Raw genomic sequence first — 16,302 nt, 5'->3', positions numbered from 1 at the left:
TTTGAGAGAGGGGATTTCCAGCACAGCACTGACTCTGTGACTGTCAGGCAGGTCTTGACTGATCCTTCTAGGAATGCTTTCAGTGCAGTTTACTTGATCTCTGACAGGTCACCACTCGCATAAGTGAAAGGTGTAGGTGCCAGTTATTTTCAGGAAGAAGTTATGGCTGGAAGCATGATCCTTCTGGAGCTCAGTCCATCCAGGCTAAGCCACAGTATCCCATGGTTCAAGTGCTGAACCAGGAATCAGTGCACTTGTTTTTTATTCTGGCATGGAGAGCAACAGCCTGTGTATTCAGGGGACTAATACTGCAGGGTTTTCCTTGACACTGTTTAAAGATGGAGGCTGCTCTTGTTTTGATTCTCACCTGATTTAATTATATTTACTTTTTCTCTTTTTATTTCAGTTGTGATTCCAAAGAGCCCTTTACCTGCCTCCGAAGTAAACTCGGAGAAACCTAGCATGCACAGTAGCACAAAGACTGTTTTGGGGCATCAACAAGGGCAAAGGCGTCGCAAAACAGGGAAGAAGCGTGGTCGAACGACCAAAGCACTAATCCATCACCCCATGCCTACACCCTCCAAGTCAGTGGAGCCTTTGAAATTCCCCAGAAAGAGAGGCCCAAAGCCTGGCAGTAAGGTAAAAGCTGATGCTGATACAGGCGGGTGAAAAGCAAGTGCTGCAAGTTCTGCCATGGGATGGTGCATGCGTGTGTTTGTGCACGTTTGTCTCAGCCTTTGGCTATCTGACTGCAGCAACTAGGAGCCCAAAGGGGTATACGGGGCTGGGAATATCCCTTAGAGTCCAGCCTCAGAGTCTTAGAGAAAGTCTGTGTCTAAAAAATCATTTCCATCAAGAAGCTTTGTCTTTGGATCTGCATTAGCTGTGGAGTGGCATGGCAGATGCTGTGGTCATGACAGGATGGCCAAACAGTGGAATAACCTTCTCTGTCTATCATATGTACCTAATCTAAGTCAAGCAGAGGTGCAGGTCTCAGCCTTGTTATTTTTTCAGGATCATGATTTATAAAATATACACATGCTGATTATGTAGGTTCCCAAGACTCCCCATCATCACCATCAGAAATGTGTCATGTTCCACAGTGCCTTGTCTGTTGGATGCAGAGAAGAGAGTGTAGTGATCGTGGGTGGTAAAGGAGAACAGGGGTAAAAGGAGAAATCTCCTCATCTTTTTCTGCAGAGGAAACCTAGGACATTGCTGAATCCAGCACCCACATCTCCAACAACCAGTACCCCAGAACCAGATACAAGCACTGTGCCCCAAGACGCTGCTACAATCCCCAGCTCTGCTATGCAGGCACCCACAGGTAAGGGTCTTGAATCACATTCTTGAAAAGATGATACAGTTAGAAGCTACATCATTCAGAAAGTGACACATCAAGATACTCCCTTTTCTTCATAAACCAGCAAGCATTACAACTCCAGAAACAAAAAGAGTGGCTTAATACAGAGTGTGGCTAGAGGAAAAGAGAGACATACAAGTTCTGATCGCCTTTTCTTTTATCTCTTTTTCTGTATCAGAAATACAGAGTCATAGGAAGGTAGCAAGTCCATTTGGTCAGTACAAAGACCCTTTTTCCTGAGTTACCATGCACACGTTAGTGACTCAAAAGCTCTGGAAGGGGAGTTCTTGTGACCCATCGTGCCTAGAGACAGTGTTGTGTGCAGCACCTCTCTTGTGAGATCAGAGTACCGGATCTCTCAGATCATTCCAGAAACAGTTGCTGAAGCTACAGCAAGGTTCAGAATAACTCCTGCTGAATGACAATGGCAAATGGTCTGTTCAACTTTAGCCAGGATATCAAGGCAATCAGAATAACTGGACAAGAGGGAACAGGAAAGGTGTAGGAGCAGCCAGTGCAGAGTATATGCTCTGCTGCAGCTTTGAGATATAGCTGAAGATGAATCTGGGAAGGAAAGTCTAATGCAAACCTGCATTTTATATGTTCTGTCAAGCAATGAATATGGACTGAGCTCTCTGTTTCCCCAAAACATAATTGGCCAATTTTCAGAGGAACCTAAAGAACCCGATTTCCCCAAACTCTAGGAGGGTCTGTGAAAAGTGGGGGCTGCTTCAGCACCTTTGAACATCTCAGCCATGCTTTCTGGCTGGCGTGGGAACCACATTGCAACCTGCTTTTGGGAGCTTGAACACTGGGGAAAAAACAGGAAAAATAGTAGCAGCTTGGAAGATGAGTGTGAGCCAGGCAGTTTTTGGAGATAATTCCCTTCTAGATGGGACTCTGCTGTTAGGTTGCAGACAGACAGTCATGATGAATCCCCCGTGTGAGTGGTCTGACAGTCTTAAAACCTGGGCATCTCTCAGGTTGGCTTTTAGGCATCCGTTTCTTGCTTTCTTGAGTGGGTTAATGGCAAACATATCTCTCATCTTGGCAGTTTGCATTTACTTGAACAAGAACGGCAGCACTGGGCCCCATCTAGACAAGAAGAAAGTTCAGCAGCTGCCTGACCATTTTGGACCAGCTCGGGCTTCTGTTGTCCTGCAGCAGGCAGTGCAGGCCTGCATTGATTGCGCTTATCATCAGAAAACCGTCTTTTCCTTCTTAAAACAAGGCCACGGGGGAGAGGTCATCTCAGGTGAGAATTGGCCTACAGTACTTTGCCTTCAGAGGTATCATAGCAAGAAATTTCTCATTGGAAGCTGTGTCTTCTGAAGCTTTATATAGTCATGGGCCACAAGCAGACAGAAGATTTCTGTCTTCTCTTTCTTGCCAAGCATTTGTGTCAGTGAAGCAACAGCTAACGGGTGACTCAGAGCAAAGTCTTCCTGGTAGTATGTCCTCCAGACACAGCTGCTGGAGAAAGCAATATGCAGCCGTTGTCTTAGCCTGGGGAGCATTATACTTCACCTGTCACCCCCTCAGGATTGCCTGAACCCCCAGGAGGAAACGGAAAGGGTGGGGTTTTCAGAACTTCTAATGAAAAGAAATGCCCTAAAGCTTCTCCTCCCCTTTCTGAGTTTTAATTGTATTTTTAAGCCCATGTTTTCCCAGATGTTGGGACTACAGGCCCCTCCTTGAATGCCTTTCCATTGCCTTTAACACAGCTTCTCAGACACTGCAAACTCATACCTAATATTGGGTGCAGCAGACTGGTTTTAGCCTGTCCCAGGGAAGTGAGCTCGCCAGCGTTCAGCCAGAGGAAGGCAGTGGCTTTTGTTTGCTCTAGTCTAGACCAGTGATGCTGAGATACAGAAGCTGGCTGTGCAGCCCTGGGCGTAGTCTCCTGCCTTTGCTGGGGGTTTACGTGTTGGGCTCTGTTTGTTTCTGTCTCCAGCTGTGTTTGATCGGGAACAGCACACTCTGAACCTGCCAGCAGTAAACAGTATCACCTACGTCCTCCGCTTCCTGGAGAAACTCTGCCACAATCTTCGCAGTGACAACCTCTTTGGGAACCAGCCTTTCACTCAGAACAGCCACATGCAGCGCTCACACGAGTACGACCACGACAGGTATCTACCAGGTAGGAGCTGGGGCGGGGGTGGTATTGTAGGGACCCCAGATGCTCCATGTCTTAACCCAGATTTTATCCTTTATCTCAGGGAGCAGGAGTGTGTTTTCCAGAGCCCTCTCTGCAGAGTTCATTGCACAACACCTAGTGTCATGCACATGCCCTCAGGGATCTTTTTGCTCAGAATTCAAGCTGCTGTATTTTTTTCCTGTCAGTCTGATTACCGTCTGTGCCTGTAGGTTTCCGCTCATCCATGCTGTCTCACTGTCTTTCCTTCTCTCCTTGCCCCCCAGTCCTTCCCACTTCCTGTAATCTGATTATAGTGACTTCATCCAGTTAGGAATTAAGGTGAAAATCTCTGCATAAGAAACAGAAGAGTGATAACTTGCAGCAGGTAAAATATAATTAGAAATTAAATTAACTCCTACCAGAGCGATTTCCATCATGGCTATGAATGTGATGCCAGCAGACAGCACACCTAGCCCTCAATGAAAGCAAGGAAGCTCAGCCTTTTTAGGGATGGAAACAGGCTGCAGGTATCTAAGGCATAGGTGGCTTTGTTTTTCTTGGCATGACTGATGCTCCACAGTGTTGAAGCAACATGACCCCGGCAAGATAGCTCATGCCACGATGCAAATCATCAGATTGCAAAATCTCTGGTAAGCAAAGGCACTAGAAACCAAGAAGACAAACAATTTCTCCTCAGTACTAGCTAGTGGCAGCAAACCCTGGAGCAGTACCTGCCTACCTGGAGCTGGCTGTGTGGCTTGGGGATACTCCTATAGGAATTCCAGTCATAGAGGGGACACAAATCTGCACCCTCTTTACGTGGTTGGCTTACTGATCTGCTGTCCTGTCTTATTTCCTCCACTACCTTTCTGCCCCTAGAGTCAGAAAATAGCTCTGTTGTGCTGTTTGAGGTCTTTCCAGAGTTAATCCTCTGGATAATTATGGCTCTTACCTGCAAAGCAAGAATTTCTAGTGTGAAAGGATAAGCCCTTAAAAAGAACCATTTAAGGAAAAGCTGCTAAGCGTGAGGCTTGGGGGCGACAGTCTAATACTGCTTTGCCTCACTTGCATCTTGCTGCGCTCTGCTTCTCAGCTTCTCTGCTCTCCCTTTCCACCCTCTCATCCCCATACTTCTCAGGAACCATCAGGAAGGAGGCTGATGCCAACAGTGTGTCAGGGCCAGGCTGGAGTTCAAAGCAACTATGTTCAGGGGAAGGGTTTAGCAACAATGGAAAGAGCATGCGAATCTCTGACTGTCTTGTGCTTCCTCTGTGGCTGATCAGCTGCCTGCAAGCTGAGACTAAGCAGAGCCATGCTAGAACCAGCATGTGGCTCAACTGGGAGTGAGCAATGCCAGGAGAAGGAAGCCTTGCTTTGGGGTAAGAAAGGGGCTGTAGGAAGCAGTTTGGCTGTTGTGTCAGGTACAAGAGTGGCATGACTAGAAATTGCTGAGACTAGAGATTACTGCTCTAGGTAATCCCCAATTAGAAGGAATCCCCGTGTTCCTGTGTGGAACTGTCGTAGTGAGAAGGAGCAAAACTGGAATGTGCAAAAGAGGACCCGAGGTCTGGACATGGTAGCAGTCTTGGATGGAGAGGGGCCTGTAGCCCACACACAGGGTCACTAGCCACCATGGAATGCTTACTGTCTCTGCTCCAAGGGCTGGGCTGCATGGCAGGGTGGAGGACTAGAAAGAGCAAGGCCAGAGTTACAGGGAAACTTATGCAGGGCACCAAATAAGACATGATGCCAAGATCTGCCTATCCTGAATTCCTTGTTTGAGTGTTTACAGGAGTTAAAGAAAGATTAACCACAGTCCAGAGAAGTGGTAATACCTAGTCCTATAGCTCACAGTGATGCCTCAGAGATTGTTGGGGATCCAGTCATTCTAAAATCTTTTTCAAGCACCTGAAAGAAGATGATAAACATTGTTACCTACACATTACAGTGACGTCTGATGAGGGCAAAGAAACAGTACCAATAAGTTTGAGGGGTTAGAGCTGGTCATGGAAGAATGAGGATGCAGTTTTGCCTCAGCTTAAATCAAACCAAGTCAGGGCTGCCATGGTCTCACCTTCAACATCATGTTTCCTGCTTTGTGTCTTGTATTGGCACAGGTGCTTATGCATTTGAATAAGACTGATTCTTCCAGAAAGTAATCATTTATTGATGAGAATTGGGAACTGGTCTCAGTTCCCAGAACAAGCTCACTTAACTATTACAGAAGCACCACTGTAGATGCAATGGAGAAGTCATGGATATGCTTGGGGCAGGAGAAGGTAGGTCTGCAGCAGCTCTTACACCAGCTAATGCTGCCATAGAACTGCATCGTGATATTCAGTCTTGATAAAGCATATTCATGCAAATAAGGGGATATAAACCAAATGATATATCAGGAAACAGTAGATTTGCAAGAAAATGAGAGGTGGTTGCTGTGAATAGGAAAGGAGCTGGGCTATGGAATGTTTTGAAAGAGTAGATCCAATCTGGAGCTGTCTGAAAACATAGGAATGGAATGACCTTCTGAGTCACTGAGTCCAGCATCCTGTTATTACAGGCACCACAGCATACAGTATTACTTTAATAAAATCTGAATCCTGTGTCGAATCAGTTGGGTTTTTTGTTCTTCCACTATAGGCTGTTCCAAGGTTTTTTGTCCTAATGGCAGGAGCTATTTTGCAATTTCTATCCCAAATTTATTGTTGGGCAACTTGATATCCATTTCTCCCTGTCTTAACGCATTGTCTTTTAGCTTAATATAGTTCTCTTCCTTCTGGAAGTAGTTAGATATCCTTCAGGGGAGCTGCCTTTTCATCTGTTCTGGTAAGAAAGGCTCTCTGCTCTCCTGATCATCTCAGTTGTCCTTCCTGCAACAAGCTATTTTGAATTAAACTTTGATGAAGTTAGCAGAGTGCTGCACAGCACTCTGGGGAAGAGCTCATGAGGACCTTGCACCACAGCACTAGCATCTCTGTCTTCAAAAGAAACTTCCCTGGAAGACCCTTTTTTGTAGCTGTATCATAGTAGCAGCTGATAATCATCCTGTCTTGGTAGTGTATCCTGTTCTTCTCATCTGTTATTTTCAGCTTCAGGTTTCCAGCTCATAGGATAATGCTGCTACTTATTTCAAGTGCAAATCTGCATTTTCCACTGCTGAATTTACCTCTTTTCTGGTACTCCATTCTTTGTGTTCTTTCCCTGTTTATCAAATCCTACAGTATCTGGCCGAACTTTGGAAGGCATCAGCAGATTTCATCAGTGAAACTTTAAAATTTGTGCCAAAGTCATTAATAAAAATATTAAATGACATTGGGCTCAAGAATGATCCTCAAGAAAATTTGCTGATGATTGGTCTCCAGCCTTGTATTCTTCCTCAATGCTCTGTCGATTGCCTTTCCTCTCAAACCAGATGTCTGTTCACATAACAGTTCTGCTAATCCTCATGCTCTCTATCTCAGCTGGTGGTTTTCCGTATCAAATGCCTTGCTGAATTCCAGGTGAATGAGATCAGCACATTTCCTTTGTCTGGTAAATCAGTTATTTTTCCTTGATAAGAAAGCTATTGGATTAGTCACCTTTGAACACATACTGCAGTATATGCCATGTGCTCTTAACTGCCATATTTTACTTATCCTTTCATTTAAAATCTCTTCTAAACCTTACATACTGCTGAGGTCAGACTTGGACATTTAGTTACCTAGATCACTTTTTTTCCCTTTCTTTTTTAAACATTAGCACTGTTTCCAGTCATACTGAGTGGTGTTTCACTTAGATTTGTTAGAATTTGATTTCATGTATGCTTTCTAAGTTAGGTGTCTGTTTCCTCCTGTACCCTTAGGTGCCACGTTTGAATATGTTCAGCTATTTGATTTTTACTTCTTATTCAAAGGTGTCTATTTTTGTTCCTTTTCCCCTGTTCCCGTTATCCTTTGGGCCTGCGACTGAAAACAAAGCAAAGGGTGGGATTTGTTTGAATATAGGTGGATGTCATGGAGGCTTCTGCGTCTGAGCTAGTCATCCTAGCCTGCCTCTGCAGTCGAGGAGATGGTACCAGTGCGGTTAGTGCAAGTTATAACATCCTAGAGTAGGTGCCTTTATTTGATGAGATGAGCAAACTTTCATAAACCCAGACATGGGCAGATGTACCCCTCTTCCTCCCTGCTAACCTCCTGAGTTAGGTGAGGCGAAATATGCCCCAAAGCTGTCCCATAATTTGCAGGCAAGCTTTTTTTCTTATTTATTCTTTTATTATTTTTTTTTCTTTTTACCATGTCCTTACTGCACAGTATCCTCTACTTCTTTTCTCATTCACTTGTTACTTCTGTAGCTGAGGATACAGCACTGTCAAAAGACAAACTGAATTAAAAGTTCACTTTATCGCTCTACTTGTGCTCTGAAGTATAAGTCTCCTTGCTGTGCAGTCCTTTTCATTTCCAGTAAATGATCCACCTGTTCTTCAAATCCTTCTTGAAGTGAGTATTTATCCAATTAGATTTGGAGTCCTTTCCTCCCAAATCTTCCCCTCATGGGGATACAAATTCATGATTTTTATGGTATCTTTTGAACTGAAGATACTCTCTTTTTTTGATGTTCTACATCCTGACCACTGAGTTCAGCTCTGGCTATTCATCCATTTCCTTATTTTCTTAAAATTCGGTCTTTAAAATCAGAAACCTTCATTACAAACCCACTTTTGGTTTAATCTTTCATTAATTTGCAGTGACTTAACTTACAATTCCCTGAATTATTTTCTGCAACCTGACTTTTTGTATTTGCATTACTTACAAAAGCAAATAATTTAATAAAACAACCTGGAACAAAACCACAAAGAACCTTTAAAAAGCATCACCTTTTGTTGTGGTTCAGTGACTGTTCAGTGAAGGAATTCATTCTCTTTTACCTGTAGGGATATCCAGGGACATTTCTAACAGCATTTGTTTCTGATCTCTATCTGGGCAATAAATATTTCTTACAGTGAGTTGTCCTGAGGACAATATTTACCTTTCTAATAATATTACAGTGATTTCTGTTCATACTTGTATGGAGTCATGGGGCCTGTAGACAAGTCCCAGCTTTCTCTCGGTAAAAGCAGCTTTCGTTTCCTTTCCCAAAATGAATTTTGATCAAAATGGATACTGTTTTCTACCTTTTTTTTCTCTTTAGTCAACTAAATTGTGACTGTCTGATGCTTCCCAACCATCTTTACCTTTGTTTCTTTGTTCAATGTAACGCATCTCCTTTGGTGTCCGGTTGTAATTGCTCTTCACCATATTTCTGTTATCCCTCCAGTACCCATTCCTGCCCTGCACCAGTAGTTCAGCTTCCTCCGTGCTGCTGTCAGGCTCCTGGCATTTGTCTATAAGCATTTCAGTTCTTTCTCCAGGCAACATCCACAAACATGTTTACACTGTGGGTTCGCATGTTCTTCTTGCGCTTGGGGCAGCTGAAAGGAACCAGCTAGGAGTGCTCATGGCCCATGTGCACCTGCAGCTGTATGTGGGCTGCAGGGCTCAGGAAACACCAGTTACTGATAGATAACCTCTTCATTGCTTCTTATTGACCATACCTTATACTGCATCCAGATAAGACATGGTCCTACTGATAACTGTATCGCTTTGCTGGCTTCTGTTCCCATCCATGTTAGCACTTTCATTCTCCGTGTTCATCCATCCACTGATATTTTGTGTTCAGTGTTTATCCATCTGTAAAGAGGCATGTCACAGCCCAGCCTGATGTATACAGTGCTGGAATAACTGTGCCTCGACTGTTGTGTACAATGCAGAGAACCTCATTGTTGGAAAGCATTTGGAAAAGAGCAGCAGTGACAGCTGGGAAGCTTGAGGGATCCATTTGGAGGAAGATTAAAAATTCAAGTACAGTTTAACCAAGCACTGTGTGTGTCATAGAGTATTTGCAAATTGTCTAAAGGTTATGAATATTTGAAAGGTGAAGAGAGTGGGGAGGAGCAGGAATTGTGTGGGATGAGCCAAGGGGTAGAACTAGGAGAAATGGGATTAAGTTAATCAAGGAAGATGTGTGGGGTGAAGTATGGCAAACTGCGGCTAAGATTCTTTGTTAGGTTTATTCCCACTCTTTTATATGTAATAAAAATTGCAAAGCAAAATATAAAATTTTAAGCACTGACAGACATAGCTGGGTTGTAGTTTTAACAGGCTGTTAACAGGCTGGGGGTGGATGCGAGTCTGAAATGACTCTGGCAGGACTGAATTTCCCAGAAAGTCTCCACTCCTAAATAGGGCTTGTTCTCTTTTCCTAGACAGAAGCAGTTCGTTAGACGGCACTCTGCAGGGACCAGGCCGGGGTACAAAGCGATATTCCCAAGATTCCCCTCCATACAGTGCTCCTCTCTCCCCCAAGTTACCAAAGAATGACCGTCACCCTTTGGAAGGTGAGCACAGCATCTCTTCCCAAAGCTGGCTGTTTATAGTGGCTTGTAATGGATATAGCAGAATTAGATTTGCCATGCCAAATTAAGCCATGGGTTTAGGAAGTCTGCTTTTCTTTGTCTCTGGCATGGGTCGGTGCTTGATGTTTCAGAAGGAATTGGAGAAAATATTATACGCCAAGGCAGGTACACAAACCAGTTGTGTTAGGCATGTGGAATGCAGGGAGAATTCTTTCTAATCCTGATAGTGATCATCTAAAACCATAAAATGTAATACATAAATCTGTATTTTAGCTTCCATTGATTTACATGGTATTAATGATCATAAAAGTATCCAGTTGCTTCAGTTAGTCTCCCCCTGAATTTTCCCATGATCATTTGCTGGAGTGTATTCTACAGATGCTCATCTGCAGGGAACCTGCTGCCCTTTCCCAGATCCCATCTTGTTCCTTGCAGTCATTGCTGAATAGCACAGCATTTTACTAGTATACTCTTCACCAGCTAAACCAAACTACATCTTGGCTCCTAGGGCACTACTGCTTTCTGCAATGCCAAGCAAGTAACGCTAGGGCAGATGTGCTGTGCCATGTTCTCAAAAGTAATTGCAGAAATGTGCTCTTTGGTATGTGGTACATAGGTTTCACATGCACATGCAAGTGGGAGATTTCCAGGGAGTGCAGCTAGTTAAAGAACTTTTTGAGCCTGAGGAGAAGCCTTCAGTAAATACTCTTCCACCTTCCCTTTTGTTTTGAATTGTAAACACACTGTAACGTAGGACTGGAGTTTCAACCTTACTAAAATCCTTTTTGTGGACTGTGAAAACCACCAAGCTGTTAGTCTTGGTTCTTTTTAATATGTTGCTGAAAAAAATTGCTGGAGACTGTTGGGTGTTCAGTGGCTTTGTGGTCTGTTAGTATCTTGTTAGATCCACTGTTTCCCTGGTTCTTACTGAGTTTTCTGGGCTTGGTTTGTTGGTCCCAGGTTTGAGATTAGACAGCCTCCCATGTGCTGAGATGTCATTTTAGTCTCCATCACTCACTGTTGCCCTGTGTTCTCCAGTATTACCTGCCCAGTATCTAGTCATAGAGGGATAGTGAATTTGCACCTTGTGATGGACAGAACCCTTTGGCCTTAGAATCTAAACTGATTAAAGTTGTAAGTTTGACACATAGCTGATCTGAAGAACGAGGTGAACTCCCAAACTGTCTCACCTATTCCAGTGTATTGACAAGTCAAGCATTGTTCCCTAATGCCCACTCCATTTCTAACCTCTAGATACACTTCCTTTCTGATCTCCTTGACATCCTCCTCTAATAGATCAGCCACTGTACTTAGGTAACCACTAGAAAAATGTGTCTGCTCCCACTCCATCAGCAGGTAGACATGCAGTATTTTGCCTGTTCTTGAAGTTCACTGGTATGGTCTAAAGACTAAGGTGTGCGGGTTAGATAGTGGGTATGTTGTCCTCTTTGTATTGTCAATGAAGAGAGAAAGGCTCCTATAATAGGTAATTCTGAGTGGGAATCTCTGTTAGCTTGCCTACAAGATTGAGTCTTGGTTTACTTTAAAGTCTGTTCGTTTATCTTTTGCCCTTTGAATGGAACATGCCATCCAGATGCCCAGATTACTCCAGCCTCTTTTGTGGAAGTAGAGACAAGTGGGCAGAAGGTGAGCTTTCATATGAGGATGATGATCCTGTTGCATTCTGAACTTCCTGCAGCACCTTGGTCTTGGTCTGTTCTTGGACCTGGCAGGAAGTGTACAGGGAAGGGAGAAATGAGGTGCAGTTCCAAAGAGCTTCTAAAAATTCATTTTTATCCCACAAGCCATCAGCTAAAAGCTTGTTCTTCCTCCTTCACCATGAAATTTAAGTACAGGCAGAAACATTTGTATTTGAGTGGATGTATTTTAAACATATGAGCCTGAAATACTCAGATGTTCAATATTTCTTGGGCAAGGAGGTACGACTTCTCATGGTGATAAACTCCCTCAGCAGAGCATATACTGGTTTCAGAGGTGTGACAGACTACAGTACCTGAACAGTTTCCAGTGTGTCAGATGGAAGGCAGTGAGTAGCAGTAGGTGCCCTTGGCAAGAAGTCAGAAAGATGACGAGGGGGTTTCACTTCTTGCATTGTTTTTCCTCTTACAGCTACTGTCAGTTATGTAGCTTTTTGCTAAAAAGCTGCACTTCCAGCACAGTGGGGACCTGCTTTTCAAAGACTATAATTTGTTGGAAACAGTGGGTGTTAAGTAGTTGTGCAGATCAGATTTATGCTTGTGGCCAAATTCCATGTTTTAGCAGTAAGACTGCACTCTTGAATCTATAGGACTATTTGTTTAATTAAACTTTAATTATCTCTTCTTTGCCTCTCCACCACTAATCTTAGCATGTTTTCCTGCAATGCTCCTGTATTTAAAACTAGTAGTCTGTATAGGAAAACGTACCTAAGAATCAACCACGTCCTCCTCACTCCAAAGCTGATTATCAAGAGTGAGAGAATTCTGAATAAAGCCCTGAAAGCAGGCTGTGTGCTGCTGCTGCCAGAAGCACAATGTCTTTTTGACACGGATCATTCACAGACCTAGTCATCGTTCTCCTCCTGCCTTGTTTTTCTCTCACCTCTCTGTCAGGGTCATTCACTCAAGCAGTTCTCTGTAAGTTTGTATTTTTAAGAAAATCCTAGAGCTTTCTTGCACTGACTTTGCTGAAAAGCCTCCAGCTCTGATGTAATATTTACTGCAGAGCCAAGCACTTACCAGTCCAGAGACAGGTAACCTGAGGATGAACATGCAGCTTTAATTCTGCCCCTTAATCAAAAAAAAAGAAGCGGTCCCTAGATGCATGGCCTCATGCTGTTGTTTGGATGTACAGTCATAAGCATGTGTAAGAACACAATCACATTTTTAAAGAATGCATCATAGTGCATTCAAATCAGAAAGATGACAATGTGTTAATTGTTGAATTAAATATGTTCTGAGGGTGATCTCTGGGCCCTTAGCATTGTACTGACATGAACCTATGCACTGTTTTCCCTGAGGTCTTCCCACCTCCCCAGCTGTAGTCTTTGCTAGCTCAGCTCAGAAATTCACAGAATTACAGAATAATTGGGGTTGTGAGTAGCAGTAGGCAAGAAGTCAGAAAGATGACGAGGGGGTTTCACTTCTTGCATTGTTTTTCTTCTTACAGCTACTGTCACTTATGTAGCTTTTTGCTAAAAAGCTGCACTTCCAGCACAGTGGGGACCTGCTTTTCAAAGACTATAATTTTTTGGAAACAGTGGGTGTTCAGTAGTTGTGCAAATATACTTGTGGCCAAACTCCATGTTTTAGTAGTAAAACTGCACTCTTGAATCCCTTATCAGTTTCAATTCTAGGTGGGCTTTAGCTTTCCTAACCCCATCCATGCATGCTCAGACTGTGTATCTATATTCCTCATGGGTTACTTGTCCCTGCTTTCCCTTCTTGTACACTTCCTTTTTATGTCCAAATTTAGTCAGGAGCTCCTTGTTCATCAGGTGGGCCTCCTGCCACCTTTGCTTGATTTCCTGCTTGTTGAGATGGACCATTCTTGAGCTTGGAGGAGGTGATCTTTGAATCTCAACCAGCTCTTGAACCCCTATTCCCTCCAGGGCCATATCCCATGGGATTCTTCCAAGCTGGTCCCTGAACAGGTCAAAGTCTGTTCTCCTGAAGTTCAGGGTTGTTATCCTGCTTTTTGCCCTGCTCTGTCTTCTCAGGTTCCTGAATTCCACCATATCATGGTTGCTGCAGCCAAGGCTGCCCTGACCTTCGCATGTCTGACCACTTATTCCTTGTTTGTAAGGATGAGGCCCTGCAGAGCACCTCTCCTCGTCAGCTCCTCAATCACCTGTATCGGGAAATTGTCACCAATGCACTCCAGAAACCTCCTGGATTGCTTGTGCCCTGCTGTGTTGTCCTTCTAGCAGATATCAGGGTGCTTGAAGTCCCCCATGAGGACCAGGACCTGCAAACATGGAGCTTCTTCCGATTGTCTGAAGAAGGCCTCATCTACTTCTCCTTCCTGATCAGATGGTCTATAGCAGACACCCACCACAATGTCACCCATGCTGGTCTGCTGGCTAATCCTGACCTTTAAGCTGGTCCCTTACCTGTCTCCAGGCAGAGCTCCATGTATTCTTACTGCTCTCTTACATAAAGGGCAACTCTTCCTCCTTGCCTTCACAGAATCACAGAATCGCTGAGGTTGGAAGGGACCTCTGGAGATCATTTAGTCCAACCCCCCTGCTCAAGCAGGGTCACCTAGAGCACATTGCACAGGATTGCATCCAGGCGTGTTTTGAATATCTCCAGAGAAGGAGACTCCACAACCTCTCTGGGCAACCTCTTCCAGTGCTCTGTCACCCTCACAGTGAAAAAGTATTTCTTCATGTTCAGGTGGAATTGTCTGTGTTTCAGTTTGTGCCCGTTGCCTCGCATCCTTTTGCTGGGCACCACTGAGAAGAGTCTGGTCCCATCCTCTCGACACCCTCCCTTCAGATACTTGTACACATTGATAAGATCTCCTCTCAGCCTTCTCTTCTCCAGGCTAAACAGGCCCAGCTCTCTCAGTCTTTCCTCATAAGAGAGATGTTCCAGTCCCCTAATCATCTTTGTAGCCCTTCGCTGGACTTGCTCCAGTAGTGCCACATCCCTCTTGTCCTGGGGAGCCCAGAACTGGACGCAGTACTCCAGATGTGGCCTCAGCAGGGCTGAGTAGAGGGGGAGGATCACCTCCCTCGACCTGCTGGCAACACTCTTTCTGATGCAGCCCAGGATACCATTGGCCTTCTTGGCCACAAGGGCACATTGCTGCCTCATGCTTAACTTGGTGTCCACCAGCACTCCCAGGTCCTTCTCGACAGAGCTGCTTTCCAGCAGGTCAGCCCCCAACCTGTACTGGTGCATGGGGTTATTCCTCCCCAGGTGCAGGACCCTGCACTTGCCGTTGTTGTACTTCATGAGGTTCCTCTCCGCCCACCTCTCCAGGCTGGCCAGGTCCCTCTGAATGGCAGCACAGCCCTCTGGTGTATCAGCCACTCCTCCCAGTTTTGTATCGTCAGCCTTCCTGGCCTGTCCTTCCTAAAAAGCCTGTATCCACCCATCACAGTACTCCAGTTGTGTTTGCTATGCCACCATGCCTCCATGATTCCTTTTGCTGACACACATCCCCTTATGAAGCTTTGGTGTATTTTCATTATCAGTTGGACATGCATATTTGCCTCACCCAGCAAATCTGGGTCAGGTATCCTGGATCTTCATGGTGAATTGAGACGATTTTACCTCACAGAGGGTGCTCGAATCACCTGGAGGATGGAGCCCTGCAGCACAGACCTGTTTCCATACCCATATCTCTGCTATGCCAGCCATGGTTTCCTTTTCCTTTTATAAATATGTCCAGATCAGTGCACTGGGCTGTGACCTGCTAACCCTTCTCATGCCACCGCACTTTCCCATGAGTCAGACATCACCCTTTTGCCTGGATGTTCCAAAAAGCTTATGTTTAATGGGAAGTAATTCATGTTTTAACAAAAACTTTGCTGCTGTTGGAGAAGCAATGTAGTTCCTACAAAGAAGTTCTCAGTGCCACTAGTGTAAATCGCATCCATTGTGTGGGTCTGTCCAGACTCGGGCAAGGAAGTGCTATCTGAGCCTGGGCAAGAGCAGCCCAGCTGAATTGTGGGGTTTTGTGCTGAAAGTGGATGGTGGTGAGGGCGCTGAGCTGGCATCACAGCCTGAGGTCCAAAAGCTGTTGAGTTCTTCCCAAACTTTCTTGCTAAGTTGATGCTGCTGTGCTCCAGTTAAGGAAGATGTAGCTTGTCAGCATCCAAAGTAATATCTGAATACTGCAGAGGTTGAGCCTTTCTTGGGCTATTTCCCTTGGAAGCATGTTGTTTTCGGCCTTTTTCATCCTCTAGTTTCAATGCTATTGCTCTCTGCATTCAAGTAGAGATCATGGGGGCAAGTTCACTCTGAGACAGTCAGCCCATAGCTTCCCAAACTTCACCTCATAAAGCTATAAAATGGTAATGCTCCTCTTTTCCAGCTTTCTGGCAATTCAGTCAAGCAAATGCAAGGCTATTATCTCCATCATTGCAACCCTCCTTCCTTTGGGTTTTGTTACCCTGGTTGCATTTGAGGCATTTCTCTCTTTCTTTGCTTCTCAGGCCTCTGACACTCTTAGAAACCAGTTGGACATGCTTAAAAAGCTTGTGTAAAAACAGTGCTGATCTATCAAGTCTGTTACTCGGTCACCTGTGCTGTAGGCTGGCCCACATGTCAGTAGTTTCCCATGCGGGTAGATGTTTTCACTTGCTCTGTATGTATCAAACAAGGATTTCTGATTCAAGACTATTGCAAAATAACTTCCAAAGCT

General features: G+C 44.5%; 1 protein-coding gene across 4 annotated transcripts in view; it reads left to right on the top strand.

Annotated features, from left to right (window-relative positions):
• SCMH1 (Scm polycomb group protein homolog 1) overlaps nt 1-16,302 on the top strand; it is an 82,807-nt gene that overhangs the window by 58,414 nt on the left and 8,091 nt on the right. For 2 of the 4 annotated variants that reach the window (XM_067311378.1, XM_067311379.1), the window contains exons 8-12: nt 407-639; nt 1,201-1,327; nt 2,418-2,618; nt 3,318-3,503; nt 9,778-9,909. In XM_067311378.1, coding sequence (XP_067167479.1) covers nt 407-639; nt 1,201-1,327; nt 2,418-2,618; nt 3,318-3,503; nt 9,778-9,909 — 879 coding nt within the window. The remainder of the gene's footprint in view (nt 1-406; nt 640-1,200; nt 1,328-2,417; nt 2,619-3,317; nt 3,504-9,777; nt 9,910-16,302) is intronic. The other 2 variants (XM_067311381.1, XM_067311380.1) reach the window with 2 other exon arrangements.

The sequence above is a fragment of the Apteryx mantelli genome, chromosome 27 (genome assembly GCF_036417845.1).
Source record: "Apteryx mantelli isolate bAptMan1 chromosome 27, bAptMan1.hap1, whole genome shotgun sequence".
NCBI lineage: Eukaryota > Metazoa > Chordata > Aves > Apterygiformes > Apterygidae > Apteryx > Apteryx mantelli.
Note: the sequence above shows the minus strand (reverse complement) of the source record. Positions and strands in the feature narration are given on the sequence as shown.